This window comes from Manis pentadactyla, chromosome 3 (genome assembly GCF_030020395.1).
Source record: "Manis pentadactyla isolate mManPen7 chromosome 3, mManPen7.hap1, whole genome shotgun sequence".
Lineage (NCBI taxonomy): Eukaryota > Metazoa > Chordata > Mammalia > Pholidota > Manidae > Manis > Manis pentadactyla.
The window spans coordinates 152,943,410-152,960,034 of NC_080021.1; the positions used below are offsets into that span (position 1 = coordinate 152,943,410).

Genomic DNA, 16,625 nt, shown 5'->3' on the forward strand with positions numbered 1-16,625 from the left:
ACCCAGCAATTCTGAGAATTTACTCAAAGGAAAAAAAATCACTAATTTGAAGATATATGCATGCCTACATTTTTTATAGCATTATTTACAATAGCCAAAATATGTAAGCAACCTTAAATGTCCACTGATAGACAAATGACTAAAGATACAGTACATATATACAATGGAATATTACTCAGCCATAAAAAAGAACGAAATCTTGCCATTTGCAACAACATGAATGGACCTAAAGGATATTATGCTAGGGGAAATAAGTCAGAGAAAGATAAATACCATTATTCCACTTATATATGGAATCTAAAAAACAAACAAAAAATTGAAAAAATTCATGTTGGCTTCCATAGGGAAGGGGAAAGGGGGAAATGGGTGAAACAGGTGAAGGAGGAAAAATAATTAGTGACAATGTTTGGTATCTTGATCTGGTGACAGTTGCATGAATGTATACACATCAAAATTTACCAACCTGCAGAATAAGATTATGCATTTTACTGTATGCACCTCAATATAAACAAATTTCTTTTAAAAAAAGGTAGGCTTCACCTAATTTGGCTACCCCGAAAATGAACTAAGATACGATATGAAAAAGAACTTCCAACATTAGCACTCTCTGGAAGACTCATGCCAGAAGATGATCATCAAAAAACCCCAACAAAGATCCACACACTGCTACAGGTGTAGATGCACTCATCCCACCAGTTCCTGGACTTGCCATGGGAATGAAGAAGGAGATATCTAAGCTGGCCTGTGCAGACAGTAAAACAACAAATTTGACTGGATCTATACTGTTGGAACTCAACCAAGAATTAGGAGAAGTGCAAATTGTAGCGCTCCAAAATCTTACAACTACAGACTATTTACTGTTAAAAGAACATAAGGGATGTGAACATTCCCCAGGAATGGGTTGTTTTAATTTGTCTGATTTCTCTCAGACTGTTCAAGTTCAGCTGGACAATATCCACCGTATCATAGATAAGTTTTCACAAATGCCTAAGGTGCCTAAATGGTTTTCTTGGTTTCATTGGAGATGGCTGGTAATTACAGGTATGCTTTGGTTATGTAACTATATTCCTATTATGTTAATGTGTGTGCGCAATTTTAAAACCTATACATGCTGAAGTTAATCTACAAGAAGATATGTCAAAGAAATAATCAATCTTCCCATGTTTTCTTCCGCCTGCTACTTCTATAGCTTTTCTTCTTCCTTCCTAATTACAACCCTTAAATAGAATTCATGCCTCATATCAAATTTACCGAGTATCATAATTCTTCCAAGTGGTAAAGACACCTCAAGACAAATGCTGGGCATAGAAGCCACAGGGCATAAATATGCAAAGAAGTAAAAAGCTAACCTTTTCAAACAATAAGGCTTCTCTCTCACTTACCAACTTAACATTTCCCCATATGGCCCCAGAAGATGACTGGTTAGCCAGAGACGGGTAAGATTCCTCAAGGGAGGAACAACCTAAGACAGGCACAGTCGCAGGGGGGCCATCAGGTGAGAAATCGGGGATCAACAGAGGTGAGGCTTAGAACCTCATCCCCCCTGTTCTGAGAGAAATCTTCTGCATACATGGATGTTTTATTGCCCTTGTCTAGCTTGGATTAACACATAGTCTACAGGCACACACCTGATCATCTACATTTGCTTTCTTACAACACTAAACCATGTTTTCTACCTTTATCTTGTATCTACCTACCACTTCAGCATTTTATTAAAAATAATAATAATAAAGAGAGAAATGTGGTATCCACATATAAATCAAGTATAAAAATCAAATGAATATTCATATTTGAACTGACTGTTTATAGTTCATAATGCATGAGCAAAACCAAAAGTTTCTGTGATGACTGCTCTTGTACTGTTCACCAAGTAATTTATTCACTATGTAAGAATTTGTTCTCCATGTAAGAACTTGTTCGTTATGCTTCAGAAGATTGTAGACTGACAAAAATTAGGCTTGGGGTGGATTAATGAATGTGCATTGAGCATTGACTCCCGTATACAGAATTTTATTGTTGTTAACAACCATTTGATCAATAAATATGAGAGATGCCCTCACAAAAAAAAAAAAAAAAAAGTACACACTTCCAATTGTAAAATAAATAAGTAACCAGGATGTAATGTATAGCATAAGGAATATAGTCAAAATATTGTAACAACTTGGTATGGTGATAGCTGGTACCTAGAATTATCATGTATATAAATGTTGAATCACTGTGTTGTACACCTGAAACTAATGTAATACTGTGTGTCAACTACCCTTCAATAAAAAATAATTATCTACAAAAGAAAAAAAAAAGTTTGGACTAGCTCCTGTACAATTAAAAAAAACAAAACAAAATGGTAGGCTTCAGTATAAAAAACAAATGTAATCTTGTGATTTGATCATCCTTTTGCTTTTCTTTAGTTTTGCTATATACACATATATCCCTAAACATTAATATATTTTTTGAGCATTCTATAAAGAAATTCACATTACATGTATTTTTCCAAGATGGCATTTTTCCTTATAATTGTGTTTTTGCAATGTAAAATACGCTAGGGTTTATTTTCACTGTCATATAATATTCACTTCTATTTGCCTACACTAGACTCTACTGCAATACTGCTATAAACATTTACATAATTCCATCTAGAATTAACAAGGACTTACTAAGGTAAGTAGGAGTAAAATTTTGAGGGAATAGGTGTACATATCTACGGATTTACTAGGCAATGCCATGACATTTTCCAAGATTATACAAATTTATATTCCCACCAAAAGTGTATGTTTGTACTGTTCCATATCCTCATGAGCATACGACACTGCCATTATTTTTATGAGTCTGACAGATATATACCACACTAGGGTTAATTTGCATTTCTCTGACAATTAATGAAGTTGAGCATCTTTTCATAAATTTACTGGCTGTTTGAGCTGCCTCCTCCATGAGATGTCTGAGCATATCTTCTGCCCACTTTTCTTTTTGGTTATCATTCTGCTTACTGTGTAGTCTAGGTACCAATCTTTGTTATATGTTCTATATACCTCCTTCCAATTTGTGGCTCATCTTTTCTTTATGGTGTCTTGATAACCAGAAGTTTCTCTATTTTATTACAGTTGAATTTATCAATATTTTCCTCTCCAATCAACAGTTTCAAGAATTTTTTCTTTGACCCTAAGTCACAAAGATATTCTTCTCTATTATTAATGTCTTCTAAAAACTTACTGTTCAACCACATGCAGATCTTCAATTCACCTGTATTGTGTGATAATAGGATTCTTTATCCTCTGTACAGATAACCAATTGTCTCAGTAGTATTTATCCATCTTTTCCCCATTCGTCTACAATTTCAGCTGTCATAAATCAAGAGTCTATTAATCATGGCTTTGTATCTGGGCTCTTTATTCTGTCACATCATACTGCTCTACTATACATTCCTACACCAGTACTGCAATGCCTTAATTTCATATTAAGTCTTGATATCTGGTAGAGCAAGTTTTCCCATTGTGTTCTATTTCTTTAGAAATATCTTAGCTATTCTTGGCCCTTTGTTCTTCCATCTAAATTTGAACAAGGTTGTTATTTGGTATAGACAGTACTGGGATTTTGACTGGAATGACACTGAATACATAAATCAATGTGAAGAATGACATTTTTATATTAAGTCTTCCTGCCCATTAATACAGTGAATCTCTCCATTTAACCAAACTTCAACGTTTTAAGAATTTTTAAAACAATTTCTACATGATAGGTCTAACATGTCTTTATGTCTTTTATTAATTTATTGCTATTTAAGTTGAACTTTTGTTGCTACTATAAAGTTATCTATTTTTAATTGTACTTTTTGTTCACTGTTAGTGTATAAAATGTATTGATTTTTATATATGATCTTTTATCTAGTGATCCTGATAAATATCCATGTGAATTCATCAGAAGACTTACCAGAAGGTTCTTCTGTGATTTTCATGTAGACACTCCTATAACCTATGAATGAGTTTTCTTTCTTTCCCACTGTTTTTCTTACCTTATTGTTCTACCTAGAACTTTCAGAACAAAGCTGAATAGCAGCAAGAGTAGATAACCTTGACTTCTTCCTGATAGATCTCTTTATTATATTAAGAAAAGTCCCTTCCATTCCTAATTTGCTAAGAATTTTTAATCATAAATTACTGTGAAATTTAATTGAATGCTTTTTCCTCTACAGAGATAATTGTGTACTTCTCCATCAAACATGATTTTTTTTATAATAATCAATCTCTAATTCCTTAAATAAATTCAATTTGGCCATTATGTATTATGCATTTTATAGATAGATTCAGCATGCTAAAGTTGCTTTTTGTGTGTGGTTTTTGGTACTATATTTTTGAGACTGGCTAATCATTTTCTCATTCTATCCTTGCCCAATTTTGGTACTTAGAGTCACATTCTCTATGTAAAATAGGAAACTGCTGCTGTTAGAACTAATCCATAATTGTTTTTGTCTGGTGTTGTAGACAAAATTTAACAGCTGATGTGTTTTTTCTACCTAGAGTCAGTTTTGATAATTTATATAGTTATAGAAACCTACATATTCACAGCTTTTTAAAAACTTAAACTTTACTAGCATAAAGTTGCTCACACTATTCTATTATGCTTTTAAATATCTGCTTCATTCTGATATGCCCCAGAGGTAGTAGTCATCAGGGCAGTCCATGAATATTCTGATTTTCCTTCAAGCTCATGGTAGGATTGCATTTCCTCATTATCTTGATGTAAATACGCCCTGTGGGCTCCAGCAAGGGTTCAAATCCCAGGTCCATTACTTACTGTGTAACCCTGGCAGATTACTTCACCTCCTGTGCCTTCGTTTCCTTACACATAAAATGAGGATGTTAACAGTAATTTCTAACAACCAATTCCCTTCCCCAAGGTCACAATCATGAAAGTGTGTGTTGAAATGAAGACTCCATCAGCCTAAGTTATTTAAGTGACCACAATGGGCCTACACTGGATAAGTAGGAAAAGCAAGAATTAAACTTTTGTATTTTTAAACCTCTTAAATTTGGGGGTTGTTTGGATCACAACATATCTTATTTTTTCATCCGTCATATTTTTTCTTTATCTATCCCACCCCAATATTATCTTCTCAGAAGTTACTGATTTCATCAATCTTTTTGAAAAGCAATGTTTTGTGGTCCCTACATTATTATTATTACTTTATTAATTCTTGCTCTTATTTTTCCATTTCTGTCAAGATTTCTTCTTTGACTTGCATATAATATACAGAAGTATGTTTTCTATTTCAAACAAACAGGAAAAGCTTAGTTATCGTTTTGTCATTATTTCTATCTAAATAGCACTGTGGTTAGAGAACATGGTCTGTGTGGTACCAGTACTTTTATACTTTTTAATACATGATTTACGGCTCAGTGTATGATTTTAAGAAATGGAACATTTGTGTTTAAAAAGAATGTGTGTTCTCCAATTGGTGAGTGCAGTGTTTATAGCATGTCCACTAGTTCAAGCTTAACAGCTGTTCAAATATATTGTTACTAATTTCTTATCTGATTGATCTATTGATTACTAATAGCTCTCCTGATTATGGATCTGTTAACTTCTCATTAAGAGTTGTTGATTTTGCTTATATGTTTTAGAGCTAGACTATATGAATTCAAATTGAGAACTGAATTAATTTATTGCTGAACTGAGCTTTTCATCAATATTTAATGACCATCTTTACCTCTAAAAGCATTTTTTGCTTTAAAGTCTTCTTTGCCTGGTATTAATTCAGCTATAACTACTTTCTTTAGTATATTTGCCTGGTTTGTATTTTTTCATCCTTCTAATTTCAAATTTTCTGTAGTTTTTTATTTTAGATAATGTTCATTGTAAACAAAACTGAACTTTGTTTTATCTAGCTACTCTAACACACTTCATCATTGAAGAAGAATTTAGAGCATTCATAATGATTGTGGTATTTGGATGTATTTCTACTATCTTATTTTAATGATTCATTTTCTGTTTCTTTTCTACTCCTCCTTTCTCAAGACTTCTTTTGGGTTGTTTGGACAGGAACTGCTTTTTCCTTCCCCTCTCTCATTCTACTTTAATTTTCTTGGGTGGGGGATTTATATAGTACTAATTGTTTACCTTAGAAATTTTAACATGCATATTTAACTTATAATGCATATTTAAGTTATAAACTTTGACATTAATTATCTTCACTCCTCCCAACAATACAAATCCAGAGAATACTTTAACTCTGATTACTTCCCTCCAGTTGTCCAGGAAGGACAACAGTTAGTTCTATCTATCAATAGTTAGTTCACAAATTAGACATTAATATTATTCTATATGGTTTACATGTCATTTCCCTACACATTTACCATTTTTTTGGCACACCATTTCTTTTTACATTTTGGACTTCCTTCTGGGATCATTTTCCTTCTTCCTAAATCATATGCTTTCGTGTTTGGTATTCTGTTAATTCACTACAATGTGTCTTATTGTGCATTTCTTTCATTTATCCTGACTGGGATAGATCAGGCTTCTTAAATCTGAGGACTCCAATTTTTTAACATTTTTGGAAAATTCTTAGTCATTCTTTCTTCAAATATTGCCTCTTCCTTAGTCTATTATCTCCCTTGGAGATACTAACATGCATACTGGATTATCTTCTTTTACCTGTCATGTGTAACCCCAACTTTTTCTCTTTATATTGTACTTTAAAAAAAAATTTCAAACACTTTATTACAAACTCTCTTCTCAAATGTTTCTTTGTTGTTTTACCTGTCCATCAAGTTTCTCTCCTCAATATATTTTTAAGTTATTTTTTATTCTTTTTCAAACTTACCAAATCTTTTTATTATTCCTTTTATGCAATCTTATTTCCTTAAGCAAATTACTAGTTTATATTCTCCATCTATAAGCTCTGTAGGTCTGACTGTGCAGTCCCGTTTTTGTTAGCTCTTATTTTTGGCGAGTCATTCCCCCCATATGATGTTTAGGTTTGATTTATAAATTTCTCAAAAATTCAAATTATTTAGAGATATTTTGCTTCAGAGGATTTGCATTTGCTTCTGCCAGGTGCTTGGAGATACCACTAGTTGGGGCCACTTTAAAATTACAATTTATGATATTTAAGCCACATAGGTGATATGAATTCTGGTCCCAAACATGTGTTAAGGCTTGTGGTTAAAAACTGTTTGGAAGACAGACAAAACAAAACAGACACTCTTACAGAGAACAAACTGATGTTTGCTAGAAAGGAGGGAGGTGGGGGGACGGATGAAATGGGTGACAGGGATTAAGAGATATAATTTTCCGGTTATAAAATAAGACACAGAGATGTAACATACAGCATAGGGAATATAGTCAACAATATTGTAACAATTTTGTATGGTGACAGATGGTAACTAGACTTACTGTAGTGATAATTTTGTAATGTATAAATATTGAATTACTACATTGTACACCTGTAATTATACAATGTTGTATCTCAATTATTCTTCAATAAAAATAGTAAGAATAATTCTTTGGAAGATTTTCTTTTTTACTTCAATGTATTCAAACCTAACAATAAGTAAATAACCCCACTGTCCCATTCTGTGGTGGTGTTTTTTCTGCTAAACACAGCACTTGGCTTCTAGTTTTATCTTCTAGCCCTTCCCTACCTTCAGGGACCCCAATCCTGTGCAACCAATCTAAAGCCAGGCTTTGGGGTACAAAGTAAGCAAATGCCCCTGAGGAAATAACTCCAGAGCTTGCTTAAGTCTTCAGATCCACATTATTTTGCCTCTGCCCTTGGTAAATTTACTTCACCTTCCCACGAGCCCAGCAATATATTTAAAAATATTTTATGCTATTTCTCAGGATTTCAAGTGTTACATACCTAGAGAATTCCCAAGGTATATAGTCCAAAACACTTCTAGAAATGGGTATCTCCCAGCATCTCTACCTGCCAACTTTGTTCTTTATATTGAAGCACTACACATTTGCTATACCCAAGGAACCAAGACGCAGAAATTGATTTGCTACTAAAATCAAGTCATGACTTTGATTTTTTTTTTTAAGTATTAACGTTAACTCACCTTATCTGCCCGTCCCATGAAAGCAGGTTTGCCTGCTAATCCAAGGCAAATGGCACACACAATGCTGGACTTCCCTGTTCCATTAGCTCCAATAATCATATTCAAGTGGGGTCCAGGAGATACTTCACAGATATCGTATGTTCTGAATTACAAAAAAGGAAGTTACTAAGCGGAGATAAAAATTGAAGAATGTCTTCTTTACAAAAATTCTTTTACGTGCTTTACATCATCTAAAGGCTTTCTCAAATTCCTTAAAAGCTAGCTAACCTTAGAAATTAAATGTTACATATAAACTGCAAATAAAATAAAGGGGGAAAAAATCTATCAGTGGAAAAAAATGAAAAAGACTTACTGCATAAAGACTTAATACATAGCTAAATTTTATGAAAATAAAATTTCAGGGCTGTACAACACAGAGAAGACAAGTAGTGATTCTACAACAGGTTGCTACGCTGATGGACAGTGACTGTAAAGGAGTATATAGGGGGGACCTGGTATAGGGGAGAGCCTAGTAAACAAAGTATTCGTCATGTAAGTGTAGATTAATGATTAAAAAAAAAAAAATGCAGTTCCTATGTGGTGACCTCTAATGAGTTCTACACAATGATATAAAGGACATATAAAAGTGTAGGCAAAGGGTCTGTTTGTGTTTATACAGAGGATCAAAGCCTAATTGGGCTACCCCGAAAATGAACTAAGAAACGATATGAAAGAGAACTTCCAACATCAGCACTCTCGGGAAGACTCATGCCAGAAGATGATCATCAAAAAACCCCAACAAAGATCCACGCACTGCTACAGCTGTAGATGCACTCATCCCACCAGCTCCTGGACTTGCCATGGGAATGAAGGAGATATCTAAGCTGGCCTGTGCATACAGTAAAACAACAAATTTGACTGGATCTATACTGTTGGAACTCAACCAAGAATTAGGAGAAGTGCAAATTGTAGCGCTCCAAAATCTTACAACTACAGACTATTTACTGTTAAAAGAACATATGGGATGTGAACAGTGCCCAGGAATGGGTTGTTTTAATTTGTCTGATTTTTCTCAAACTATTCAAATTCAGTTAGATAATAACCATCATATCATTGATAAGTTTTCACAAATGCCTAGGGTGCCTAACTGGTTTTCTTGGTTTCACTGGAGATGGCTGGTAATTACAGGTATGCTTTGGTTATGTAACTATACTCCTATTATGTTAATGTGTGTGCGCAATTTAAGTAGTAGCTTAAAATATATACATGCTGAAGTTACTCTACAAGAAGATATGTCAAAGAAATAATCAATCTTCCCATGTTTTCTCCCGCCTGCTACTTCTATAGCTTTTCTTCTTCCTTCCTAATTACAACGAATTCTTAAATAGAATTCGTGCCTCATATCAAATTTACCGAGTATCATAACTCCTCCAAGTGGTAAAGATACCTCAAGACAAATGCTGGGCATAGAAGCCACAGGGCATAAATATGCAAAGAAATAAAAAGCTAACCATTTCAAACAATAAGGCTTCTCTCTCACTTACCAACTTCACATTTCCCTGTATGGCCCCGGAAGATGACTGGTTAGCCAGAGACGGGTAAGATTCCTCAAGGGAGGAACAACCTAAGACAGGCACAGTCGCAGGGGGGGTCATCAGGTGAGAAATTGGGGATCAACAGAGGTGAGGCTTAGAACCTCACCCCCCCTGTTCTGAGAGAAATCTTCTGCATATGTGGATGTTTTATTGCCCTTGTCTAGCTTGGATTAACACATAGTCTACAGGCACACACCTGATCATCTACATTTGCTCTCTTACAACACTAAACTATGTTTTCTACCTTTATGTTGTATCTACCTACCACTTCAGCATCTTATTAAAAATAATAAAGAGAGAAATGTGGTATCCACATATAAATCAAGTATAAAAATCAAATGCGTATTCATATTTGAACTGACTGTTTCTAGTTCATAATGCATGAGCAAAACCAAAAGTTTCTGTGATGACTGCCCTTGTACTGTTCACCATGTAACTTATTCACTATGTAAGAATTTGTTCTCCATGTAAGAACTTGTTCGTTATGCTTCAGAAGATTGGAGACTGACGAAAATTAGGCTTGGGGTGGATTAATGATTGTGCATTGAGCATTGACTCCCCTATACAGAATTTTATTGTTGTTAACAACCATTTGATCAATAAATATGAGAGATGCCCTAACAACAAAAACCAAGAAAAAGTACACACTTCCAATTGTAAAATAAATAAGCAACCGGGATGTAATGTATAGCATAAGGAATATAGTCAAAATATTGTAACAACTTGGTATGGTGATAGCTGGTACTTAGAATTATCATGTATATAAATGTTGAATCACTGTGTTGTACACCTGAAACTAATGTAATGTAATACTGTGTGTCAACTACCCTTCAATAAAAAATAATTATCTAAAAAAAAAAAAAAAAAAAAAAATTTCATTTACCCTTTTCAAATGTCTGTTGAATAAATCAAAGTTTGATATTATTTATCTTTTTTAAATAATTATAATACATGAGAGTGACTATACAAATATTTTGGCTCATCTTAAATCTGTAGGTTTTATGTTTATATTTCTCTTGAATTAAGATGCTTAACAGCAACTTTTCGTATTTTAATATTTGAAACAATCCAAATTATTTTCATTCTAATTAGAAAACTGAAGTTATATATTAACCCAATGGTTTCATTTGATTAAGAAAAACAAAACAAAAGAACAAAAAAATAATTTCCTTTAACATGCTCTCAGAGATGCACTGAAGGATCTGTTTGTTCTTGTTCAAATAAATTTTACTCCCATGGGAGGAAATAAGAATGCATCATCACCAAGCACTTTTGTTAACACTTCCTCATACCAGAAAGCTGCATGCTGTCCAGCACTCTACCTATCTGCAAGAGTAATATGCAGTCCTTACTAGCCAAGAGGGTCAGCAATGGCAAAATGTGATACAAACTTTGACTCATTCTTCTACCTTGTCTTTCAATACCCTGAATTGGAGCTTATAAAATGGCCTGTTCCCATAGGCTTTCAGCTAGCTGCCAATTAATTTCCCAAGAATGAAACCTTAGCCTGCTGACCTGCTAAGTATAGAAATAATTCAACCAAGCACACTTCAACTTTAATACTCAAAGAAATCAATGTTGAAAGGTCAGGTAGTAATAAAAATAAATGCAGGTGGTAAAGGAGAAGTGTTTTCTGGTGGGTTTCCAACCTCTCATCTCTACACAGCATCAACTTTATGTTTTCAGATCCTTTGTTTTGTTAGCAGCTTTGTTTTAAGGAATCCTTTTTAATGGTTAAAAAGAAACTAGTTTGGGAACTTCAGACATCTGGAAAATTAACTGACTTGGAATTTCTTAATCCCAACACATGAAGCCCATTCTTTGAACACCTGAATTTCCTGCTGTGAAACCTCTGTGCAATGGTTTTACTAAAATAGTGATGCAATTGGTTATTAAGAAAACAAAACAACAGGAAAAACCATGAGTATTTCTGGTCTATAACATACACATAGATACTATGAACAGGACAAGTTACCAAAAATAAAACATGCCTCCACAGTTAAAAAAATTAATTGTTCTGACTCTACAATGTGTTTACTGGGACTCCCCTTTTGGAGAGTTCCCTATTCTCTGAGCTCTCCCTGAAAGACCTATTGCCAACGGCCCACCCTCTTCTCAGTGTATATTCTTTGCCTGGTATCTCATGTAATCTCCACAGCCTCAGGTAGCATCTACAAGCTGAAAGTCAGCCCAGATAACCTACAGATGCAATTACACCCCAATAACTCTATTTGGATGTCTCACAACAGTCACATCAAATTCAACACATTCAAAGCTAAACCCATCATCTATCCCATTCAAAACCACTCTTCTGGTCTCTTGGTGAATGGTATCATCATTCACCCCACTGCCCCAAACAGAAATCTAGGCATTAGTTTTGCATCACCTTTGATTCTACTATCTCCTTCACCTCTCCTGTGTCTTCCCTGAAGCATCCAATCAATTACCAAGTCACGTTGGTAGACATGCATATCTGCCCTCGCTTGTTTTTGTTTTTCCTCAAAAAAGAAATGGTAAAATAGGACCCTTCATAATTTAGCTGTCACTTAATCTTTTTCTACTTTCTATCTCCTTCCCCTATTCTCTAATCGTATCTCCAAATTCTACATATAATAAATTTCTTTGTTTCTTGACTATCTTATGCTTCATTCTTTTTCCAAGCCTTTGCACATACTATTCTTTCTGCCTAGACCTCTCTCTCTCTCCACTCCCAATCGTACTCCACTTGTTTCACTCATAGGAATCCTTCCCTTGGCTATATTCTTCCAGGTCATCTTAGGTTTTCTAAGCCTATTTCTCCTACATCAGTCTTAAAACTCAAAGTCCTCTCATTGTGAAAATACACAAAACCTCCCTAGCTCTGCACTTTCCAGCCACTATTTCTCCAGTCTTTGCTTCCTCACATTCATTCTTTCATAACTGCAAAATTTTCTTTTCCCACTACTTCAAAAAGTCAAAGATTTCCTCACTGCTAAGTGCTGTGAGCTCCTTTCAGTCCTGTTATCTGACTTCAGTGTAGCAGATGATATTTTTGAGACACTCTTTATCCTAGGCTTCTTTGATAATACTCTCCTACCATTCTCCTCTTATCTCCCTGAACAGCTCCTTCTCAGTCTGTGGCACTCTCTTCTGCTCACGTTAAACGTTAGCACTCCTCCAGGACTCTGTACTTGGTCTTCTTTTACTCCTATTTATATTTCCTTTGGGGCAAGCTCAACCATTCTGCAACTTCAATAATCACCCATATGCATGATTCCCAAATTTCTCACCTGTTCTCATGTTCCTATAAGCTCCAGACCCTTGTTAATATGGACTACGGAAGATCTCTTTTACATGTCCCATGAGAAAGTTCAAGTCATGGAATCCAAAAGGTATTATTGTTCTTCCTAAATTGCTCCCTTTTCTGAATAGCACCGTATCTATCAGCCTAGGCAGAGACTTGAGATATTCTTTGTTGCTCCCTGATTCTCATCCTTCACAATCTGTAGCCAGATTCTGTCAAACTCTTTTCTTTCTACTCCTAAATCCCACTGCTACTCCTAGGCTCAAACTCTGATCACCTCTTGCCTTCATATTCTAAGAGTCCTCTTGCTACCATCTTTCAACCTTTCTAAAATCATCCCTCACACTCCTTCCAGAATAACATAAATTACACATCATTCCCTGCCTAAAATGCATCCTGGTTGCCTATAGGATGAAGCCAGAACTCTTTAGCATAAAAAACACAGATCCTCAGTAGCTGCCTACCTCTTCAGTATTAGCTCTGTCCACATACTCATATCCTATGTTCTGGCCACACTAAAATACTGGACGCTTTCTAAATATAACAAACTGTTTCTGGCAGTTGCTTCTGTCTACTTTGCTCTTCCCTTGAGCCTTTCATAATCTCTGGTACAAAGGCCCTTTCTCACAGTTGTGGATGAAATTAATCACTTCACCCTTTGTATTCCCATGACATCCTGATACACTATTAGGTACTTCATTTGGATGTACTTATATTTCCAGTCTGGATTCAAATAGCAATTCAGCTATTTATTAGCAGCTACAAATAAACCTCTGGAGCTTATCTCATCAGTGAGGATAATATAATAAGTTATGATTAAAAAATCAGAGCACTGTGTAAATACGGCACCTTCCTCTACACCTGACAGAAGCACATGATAGGTGCCTGAAAAAAAATGTTGGTATTTTTACTGCAATTCTGTTTACCCGATGCCACTATCCATAACCTTAAAAAACAGACCTTGACGAAATGAACTGGAAAGTGCTAGGCAGATACACGGTGTTTGTGTTAAAACGTGTTTACTGAATTCTAAAATTATTATTCTGATTATTGTCGGAAGGCAGAGGAAAGGAATCGGGGAAGAAAGCTGGATTTGGAGGAGTCAAGGGTCTCCTGGGAGCCCCCAAAATTTAGAGTAAGGCTTGATTTTCTTATACCTTTCAACATTCATGCGGAACAGCCTTCACCATCTTTGTACATCTGGCAACTACCTACTTTTTACTAATCTACCACAGCATCACTGCCACTCTGATATAACTGTTGCTTCCTCTTCAGTTTCCAGGGCCCAGAGTTTCGTGAATTACGGATTTTGTCCTGTCTAGAGGCTGTGACTCGCAGTGAGCAGAGATCTAATTCTTATTACGTCCACTGCCCGCCCGTAAGGCGCCTTCGAGAAACGTTGGCGAATGAATAAAAAGACGCATCACACAAAACACACACCTACCACAGCAACACGTCAATCTCCAGGGCAAGAGCGTAAAAATCCTCACGGTAACCCCAGCGCGAATCTCTGCCAGACCGCGGCCAGGCACACACCCCTCCAGCGCACAACCCCGCTCGCCCCCGGCCACTCACAGGAAGTTCTCCATCACGATGCGGACGATAGAGCCTTCCACGAAAGGCCTGGGCGCCTGAGGAGGCGGCGGCGCCGGCGGGGCCGAGCTCTTCCTTTTGCTCGGGACCTCCGACGAGGGATCTCTCGGGAGAGCTCTCTTCGAGGCCAGGGGGCCGGGGACTGGCGTCTTCCTGCTAGGAGTCGCCATCCCGGCCTCCTCTCCCGCCCGCCGCGGCTTCCGTCCTCCCCGATTTGCGGTACCGGCGCCCCGGCGCCCCTCTCCCGCGAAACTGCCCGGCGCGCTACGCCGCCCGTGAGCCCGCCCCGCGCCTGCGCAGTACACCCGGCGGCGCCAGCCCCGCGTCTCCCCGCCCCCACTCGGCCGGGTCCCGCCCCGCCCGCGCTGCCTGCCGCTGGCCCGGGAAGCGGGAGCCGAGGACTACTAGGGCGTGTTGGGGTGGGGTCCTCGTGGGATGCAGCTACGGCACTTTCTTCTCTGTACAGTTGTGCATTTTTCAGAGTTCTTTTAACTCATAAAAAAGATGTCAACTGCATTTAGTATTTTGAAAGCCCTTTCAGCGCTCCGAAGAAGTGGATCCGCGAGGGGACGGAGGGAGGCTTTTACGGTGGTACCTGGGGCGCCGGGATGGGCCGGGGGCCCGGGGCAGGAGACGCCCAGGGGGTTGTCGTCAGACCTGCCTTGATCGAAATACGGCTGAGTGCCCGCCCGAGTGCACGCATCACCAGTTTGGGGCCCTTCGTCTTATCAGTTTGCTTTTAGTGAGGTACCCGTGTCAAAAAAAAAACAAAAACAAAGAGAAAGGAAAAGAGGACTCTACCAAATAGCTCTATGCCTGTCTCTCCCTTAAAGCATCGTGCCAGGTCTCCAGCGCTCCCCATTTTGTAAAAAAACGCACATTCTCTCCAGGGCCTCTTCACTCCTTCCTTTCCTCCCTCCCACTCCCCTTTTAAGACTTTATCTCTGGAGGTTTCTAGAAATTCAGGAGCTCGAGGGCGCTGGGTGCTTCCGCTTAGGCCTGTTTACATTCATCTAGTTAACCTCATTAAAGAGGAGGTGTACGGAGGCCTACGTGCATCTTCATTCACTCAGCTAATAATGTCTCATCTGCACGTGATCTGCAGCTTCCGCAGTAAAGGAGACAGTCTCGGTTGCGAGTCTCAGAGCTTAACTTCTGGTGCAGGAGACAGAGCAAGAGCAGTGAACTAACACATGTTCAGGTCATGCCAGGCGGTGAAAGGTGCTATGAAGAAAATAAAACTGATTGTGAAATGTGATGGGGGAGACACAAAAGACCTGTCGGAGGAGGTGATGTTTTATCTGAACCCTAAACAAGAGCCAATGGTATAAATGAGAAAGCGTTCTAGGCAAGGACAAAGGCTCGGGTGGGGACAAGTGGGATGCCCCGGGAAGAAAGGGAAGGCTGTGTGTCTGCACTGGAGTGAACAGGGCTGCCTAGCAGGGCTTTGCCCATCATAGCAAAGCTGAATTTTATTTTAAAAGCAGTGGGAAGCCACGAGGTTTTAAGAAGGAGAGGGACATAATCTGATTAAAGTTTTAAAACGACCACTCTGATCTTTGGGGAGAGTCAAACCTGGAAGTAGGGAGGCTACTTAGAAAACTATCGCAGTGGAACCCTGATTCCTAACTCCTGGACCAATGCTCCTTTCCCAGGTCCCTGCTCCTTCCTCTAACACAAATGGAATCTGCGCTAACAGAAAATAGAATGAATAAAATCATAGCTTGTCATGGTTACTAAAAATAAAAAAGTGCATGACAAAATAAAGAATACTTTTAAAACTGTTCAAATGGCAGGAAATAATAAAAATACTCAGTGTTTATATTATAACATTCCCTACACTGACATTCCCTACATTGCTAGTACAAATTTTTGAAAAGTAATTTGGTACTCTGCTTCAAGAGCCTTAGAAGAATCAAATCCTTTGAAGAAATATTATGTTTGGGGAACACTGTCCTATAGGAAAAATAACAGGCAGTAGTAATGGGAGTTAAGGGCAGGGAACCAGTCTGATCATTTTTGTGCCATCATCAGTTCTTTAGTATAGTCCACAGTGACCCTGTACTAGCAATGTACTAGCAATTGTACTAGCAATGTAGGGAATGTCAGACACATGGACTG

General features: G+C 37.4%; 1 protein-coding gene across 5 annotated transcripts in view; it reads right to left on the reverse strand.

Annotated features, from left to right (window-relative positions):
• Positions 1-14,797, reverse strand: part of SMC5 (structural maintenance of chromosomes 5) — a 112,596-nt gene extending 97,799 nt beyond the window's left edge. For 2 of the 5 annotated variants that reach the window (XM_036893432.2, XM_036893431.2), the window contains exons 1-2: positions 14,487-14,795; positions 8,055-8,196 (exon numbers count right to left, since the gene is read on the reverse strand). In XM_036893432.2, the coding sequence (XP_036749327.2) occupies positions 8,055-8,196; positions 14,487-14,674 (330 nt within the window). In that variant the 5' untranslated portion in view covers positions 14,675-14,795. Of the gene's footprint in view, positions 1-8,054; positions 8,202-14,486 lie in introns of those variants that run through there. The other 3 variants (XM_057498584.1, XM_057498586.1, XM_057498585.1) reach the window with 3 other exon arrangements.
• Positions 14,798-16,625: the final 1,828 nt, after the last annotated feature.